Raw genomic sequence first — 6353 nt, 5'->3', positions numbered from 1 at the left:
GGTCTCTTCTACAGTGGGTTCTGGTAAGAGATGAAAAGTGCCACGGGTTAAGGCTGGGGTCAGCTGGCCTCAACAGATCCCCTCACTGAGGAGGGCCAGCAGAAATCAGCAGGGGGGTGAAGCAGGAGCTGACCCCTCTCGGGTCATTCTGGGCCATCCTCCACTCTGGGGTTCCCAACCTGGAGACATCTCAACTCCCTCACACAACCTCCTGCCCCTCAAGGGTCACCCTCATGGGGCATAAGTTGCTGGTTGAAGGGGGTATGAGGTCCTTGTTTGATCCTCCTCATCTTGAGGCAGCTGACCTGTCTTAGGGGCTGCCCATTGTACCTCATGTCTCATGGTCCAGCCCTGGAACTCTTGGTCCAGGGCTTCCTGATAGCTCCAGGAGGGTTCAAATCTTGGACCCCAACCCAGGGGTCTGAGTCCCAACAGCCTGTCAAGGGCCACGTGCCGCTTTGCTTCACTTACCACACAGAGAGTTGACACAGACTCTGCCCTCGGGACACTGCGAACATGAGGGTCCTTCCTTGTACGGCTTCCGGCCTTTCATGTTGCCCCTGGAAGGAGAAGACACCAAGAAAAAGAAGGTGTGAGGAGATGGGGAAACACCCATCACAACGAGGGGATCTGATTCAAGTGGAACGTCCCAGCCAAGTCAAAACTCAGGATTGATGTAAAAAACCCCAGGTTCTGGTCTCCTGCCCCAGACTGTCAGTGCCATTTACTCAACAGCCTGACCCCGAGGCTGCTAAAACCAGGGGAGACATCTCCATGGACCAGATCCTTCACCACCCCTTAGAACAGAGCAGTCAATAGGCATTTGGACAGGTGATTATTGTCTCCTTTCTGCTCAAGACCCCTAAGAAGATCTGCAGCAACCAGCTGCTCTTGTTGGTCTCACCAGATCCAAGCAAGTGGTCCCCAAGGATTGTCCCAGGGCTTTGCAAGCAGGAACCCACCTCTCCTCCCATGTCCAACCCTTCCTGCTGGTGCAAACGGGCTTTTCCACCCCAGGAGAGCACTGCTGCTCTTGGGGAAGAACAGGACACAGAACAGGGAGCTGCTGGTGGTACCCTCAGCTATTGCAGCATCAGCCTGGGGTAGGTCTCAGGGGGGGTGGGGAGGTCCCTCCTAGGGTCTGTGCCAGGAGCTGAACCAGACCTCAAAAATGGCAATCATGGGCAAGGATCACCAGACAGCCCTTCCTTCCTCTGTGACCAGCCCAAGATAACAAAGGCCTTGGCTTTTATTTCTGAACAAGGCCAGATCCTGCTCTGATAAAGGACTGAAGGAAGGACATTTCCAGCACAGAAACCCCATGGAGATGCACCAACCCACGTGAGACATGGGACTTACGGGGGATAATAGTTGCAAACCAGCAGGTACATGTCCTCTGTTTCGATTCCATCGATCTTCTCACAGAACTTTGCCCCACAGCCAATCTGATGTGTGCTTGCCCAGACCACCTAAGGCAAAGGTGAAGGTGAGGTGTTTGGGTGAAGGAAGGTGCCCTGTTGGTAACCCGCCCTCTGGCCGTGGTGGCTGCTCTGTCACTACACCAATGTCCCCCTCATCTCTTAGTGTGTGAGCCAGATCCCACATCTCCACATTTAACTGTCCAGATCCTGCTCCTTGCCCATGGACCACCTTCCCAACTGAGGGCTGCAGCCCACATATCCAAGTGCCACAGCTTTCCTACCACGTAGTCCACCCAAGCAGAGCATCACCTTCTCTATTTGGTCCTGGAACCCTCCATCCATCCATCCTCATATTTACCACCACCACCTCTGCTCCTCCTTGCTCCCACCCAAGCTGTGAAGAAACACTCAGACCTCATAGCGTTTCTTCTCATAGACCTCACCCAAAAAAGAGCTGAAGAGCTTGGTTAAAAAAAGAAGATCTTCTCCAAAAGGCTGGTCATGGCTGGCACCACGTCCAGGTCCCCCCTGCATCCCTGTGATTCCTACCTGGCTCCCCTTTCCTTTGCAAAGACCCTGGTAGAACTCCTTCCCCAACAACCCCATCCCTCCACCCCAGCAGCCTGGTACCTGGGTGTAGTGGCCACACATCTGCCCAGGGACACACGTGGAAGTCGACAGGTTGTAATATTTCTCCTCCCCGTTCCAGTCTTCCACAGCAAATTCCAGGTCCAGGGTTGGGGCCATAGCGAAGAGGTTTTCCCCCCGTCGGCCCCTCTCCTTGTTGTGGTCCCAGATGCACTTCTCTGCATAGGCTTGAGCAAAGGCCTCCAGCTCCGTGTCCCAGCTCTGGAAGGAGCTCAGTGTCAGCACACAGAGAGGGACACTGGGCTCTCTGACAGACACCAGGACACCTACCAAGGACCTCTGGGCTCTTTGGCCACAATTACCCCATTCATGAGTAAAATTCAAATCCCAACCCAACGTGGTCCTGAGGAGAGGGGAGCTCCAGAATCAGTCCCAGCACAAACCAAACCTCAGCTTATAGGTCAAACAGGGGAAGGTCAGAGCATCAGCACGACTCTCACAGCCTTGCCTGGAGCATCTCTGACATCATCATGGAGCATCCTCAATTCCACGTGGAGAAACCACTGAAGTTGGATGGAGGAAGGAGGAAACTCACCCTGAATCACACGGGAGGGGGACTGGGGACACCCTTCCCTGACCAGGGTGGGCATGGGAGGAGAGCAGGACACATCTCCCCGAGCAGCTGCACATAGGCTGGGAGCACTCGCTCCTGGGAAACATCATCTGTTTGTCTGGACCCGAGACGCGGCCGGCTGCCTGCCAAGAGCCTCCACCGCCAGCTGAGCCCACCAGCCCGGGGTCCCCTGCTGACCACGTTGATATGCAGGAGGAGAAGGAGGAGGAGGGGAGGTTTTCTCGCAGGGAGGCATACAGAGAACCCTACACCACAGCTGTTTGGACTGTCCTTGCACCATTTGATGGAGACAGCAGCTTTGCTTCTGCAGCCAGCTGGAAGGCAGCCCAGTAAATGGTGGGTCCTAAGGGGGGACCTTCTCAGATGGAGCAGAGCTGGACCCAAAGGGGACAGAGCACGGCTGTGACACAGGACATGTCACCACTGGGGTGTTGAGGGGATGTGGCCCCTGAGCAGCGGCGCTAAGGGACTGGGGCGGGGAGGAAACACCAAAATATCTGGATGGGGGCACAGGACGGTGGTTGACCTCCCACCATGGCCCCACACCAGGTTGAGCACAGTGGCTGGAATCATGGAATGGTTTGGTTTGGAAGGGACCTTCAAGCTCATCCAGTCCCAACCCCCCTGCCAGCAGCAGGGACACCTTCCACTAGACCAGGTTGCTCAAAGCCTCATCCAACCTGGCCTTCAACACTTCCGGGGGGGGCCAGCCACAGCTTCTCTGGGCAACCTGGGACACTGTCTCACCACCCTCACACCAAAGAATTTCTTCCTAATATCTCATCTAAACCTCCCCTCTTTCAGCTTAAACCCATTTCCCCTTGTTCTGTCGTTAACTGCCCTTATGAAAAGTCCCTCCCCAGCTTTCTTGTAGCCCCTTCAGGTACTGGAGACCCACTTTGGGGAGCGCACATCCCTCTCCCTCTGGCACAGAGCTGAGCTCCATCAACAGGGACTCGCACCTGCAGGATTTGCCTCATTAAATAAGAAAAGTGGCTTTAGGCTGCGTATCCCCCTCATCACCCGACTATTTCCACAGCAACCAGATCCGTGTCCCAAACAGAAGCGTGGGGTGAGCTCAGCCGGGCTCGGTGCCACGGCAGCAGGTGAACTCGGAGGCAAAGACAGTCCAAGCAAACGTCCCGGGAGGGAAGCGAGGGGACGATGCTCTCATGGAAAACCTCTACCAAGAAATTGTCAGGGCTGCTGTAAGTGAAACATGTGTTGTGCTGAAAAGAAAAAAGAAAAAAAAAAGAAGAGAGAAAAGAGAGGAGAGAAGAGAAAAAAAAGAAAAAAGAGAAAAAAAGAGAAAAAAAGAAAAAAGAGAAAAAAAGAGAAAAAAAGAAAAAAGAGAAAAAAGAGAGAAAAGAGAGAAAAGAGAGAAAAGACAAAATAAAAAAGACAAAATAAAAAAGAGGGAGAAGAGAGAGAAGAGAGAGAAAAGAGAAAAGAAAAAAGAAAAGAAAAGAGAAAAGAAAAGAGATAAAAGAGAGAAGAGAAAAAAGAAAAGAAAAAAGAGAGAAATGAGAGAAAAGAGAAAAAAGAAAAAGGAGAAAAGAGAAAAGAAAGAAAAAAGAAAAAAAAAGGCAAAAAAAAGGCCTTTGGCTCTGGGCTGCGAGCGGGTTTTGTATTTTTCAGCAGACACAAAGCAGCTGTGGAGTGGAGCATCTCAAAGCCCACAATCTGCAATCAAAGCTTCAGCCGGGTTCAGAATGGGCTTAAGGACCTTGGGAAGTTGTTTCCCTCAGGCTTTCTCTGAGCCTTTGGCTCCAAAACCCTCATTCTCTGAGTTTTCTGTGCCTTGCTTTGGTGGGTCTCCGTGGGATCGTGGTGCTCAGGGTTCTGGCTCTGTCCCCTTTGAGTCCGAGGTCACTAATCAGACCTCCTGTGCCTGAATATAGGTTTTTTGCTTCATTTGCTCTGTAAATTCCCATTTACCAACCCACAAAGGTTTAATTCAGCCTGGGCAACTTGTGGGACAGGGAGAGAGGTCTCCTCCAAGCCCATAGTGACCAGAAGAGCAAAGCACTCCAACTGTCCACGATAAACCATTGTCCTCCTCCCCCGTGCGCGTGGCAAACAGTGAGAAAATCCCATGTGGTGCAAGATAAACACGAGAGCCAAATTTTAATCAAATCAAGTGTCCGAATTAGACAAAAAGCAGCACCAGCTCAAGAGCTTGTTTTTGTCCCCACTGCAGCCACAAGTGATGATGGACACCTGACTCAGTTTCCCCAAACAAAAAGAAGAGAGCTTTTTAGGAGCTCCTGCACCTCCAGCACAGCCACACACAAGCTACGGTGGGGATTAGGAGAGTGATGGAAAACCCAAATAACTGAACAACCTGGTGGTCACGTTTGAAGTTGTTGTTCCCTCCTATAGATAAAACCCATCCACCTGCAAAGGCAAGTGCCCCACACAGCAGATCCCCCTCCAGCCCGTGGTGATGTCCCACGTGCCTCCCCTCCTCATCACAAGGAGCTCCAGCGAGCGCTCAGGTGAGTGAGACCCGCATCGCTCAGAGCATCAGGGGACTGGGATCACACTTTGGAACTTCCACAAACAATCAAAGACAACTCTGTAGGTGAAAAGAAACTCATCTCTTTAGAGGCAGTTGAGGGAACCCTCCCACAGAATTGCTCTGCCTCCCCTGAAGAAAACCCCGATCCCTCCTTGCATTGCGACCCAGGCTTTGCACCACACAAACACCCTCTGCCATGAAAGCCACTTACCATCTTCAGCATATCCATAGCAGGAGGAGACACCTGGGAGCGGTATTTGTTATGTCCATCCAAGATTATCTTCTTTTCTTCATCGCTCAGGGACCAGCTGAGCTCCAGCGTTGTGAGCAACAGGAAAACAGGAGGAAGACCTGAGCTCAGCATCGTGCAGTCAGCTTCTGCTCTTAGCAGCCCACGGCTCTGGCAGTCGGATTTAAAGCACCTCCCAAAAGCAAGGAACACCCAACAGCTTGAAGATTGGGGAGGAAATGTGTTTCTTTATGAGAGCCGAGTTTCGGAGCCACGCGGTACACACCCAGCTCACATATCGGCCTTGATGGAGAAGCAGCAGCACGGCTGGTGCCAACGAGAGTGCAGGGTCCACTCCCCAAGACCGACCCCGTGTCTGAATCATAATCCCTGGATTGGGATTTTCATCCAAACATCTGCTGCTCCACACCTCAGACATCCCCTAAGCCCTCACTGAGGGGTCCTCTCTTGTATCTCCTGTCTGTTTTCTCCTAAACTATAATAATAATAATTATTATTAATAATACATCATAATAATAATAATCCCTAGGCAACCAGCAAAGCTCTGTTTTACCCAAGTGTCCTCCCCTGTCCCTGGGACGCAGCTGCCTCCAGAAATGAAGGCAACACGATGTACATCCCCTAAGCCCTCACTGAGGGGTCCTCTCTTGTATCTCCTGTCTGTTTTCTCCTAAACTATAATAATAATAATTATTATTAATAATACATCATAATAATAATAATCCCTAGGCAACCAGCAAAGCTCTGTTTTACCCAAGTGTCCTCCCCTGTCCCTGGGACGCAGCTGCCTCCAGAAATGAAGGCAACACGATGTAACTGCTGAGCAGAGTTTGCAGCATGGTAACTCCCCAAGCCCACCTCACCCAGCCCCATCACCCAGCCCCGTGTCCGTGCACTGGCCACACTGGGGGAAAAACCACGGGCAGAACAGGCACAACC

The 6353-nt window shown here is 51.9% G+C and overlaps 1 protein-coding gene across 1 annotated transcript; it reads right to left on the bottom strand.

Moving 5' to 3' along the window:
* Positions 1 to 3: 3 nt before the first annotated feature.
* PI16 (peptidase inhibitor 16) lies at positions 4 to 5528 on the bottom strand (the record flags this gene model as incomplete). Its single annotated transcript, XM_010174791.1, has 5 exons — positions 5376 to 5528; positions 2052 to 2270; positions 1360 to 1469; positions 472 to 560; positions 4 to 20 (listed from the first exon to the last, which is right to left on the bottom strand). Coding segments are annotated over exons 1-5 (588 nt in total), but the record flags the coding sequence as incomplete, so codon positions are not given.
* Between the last annotated feature and the right edge of the window lie 825 nt (positions 5529 to 6353).

The sequence above is a fragment of the Antrostomus carolinensis genome, unplaced genomic scaffold, assembly GCF_000700745.2.
Source record: "Antrostomus carolinensis isolate BGI_N321 unplaced genomic scaffold, ASM70074v2 scaffold5749, whole genome shotgun sequence".
In the NCBI taxonomy this organism is placed as follows: Eukaryota; Metazoa; Chordata; class Aves; order Caprimulgiformes; family Caprimulgidae; genus Antrostomus; species Antrostomus carolinensis.
This window is presented reverse-complemented; position numbering and strand designations above follow the sequence as displayed.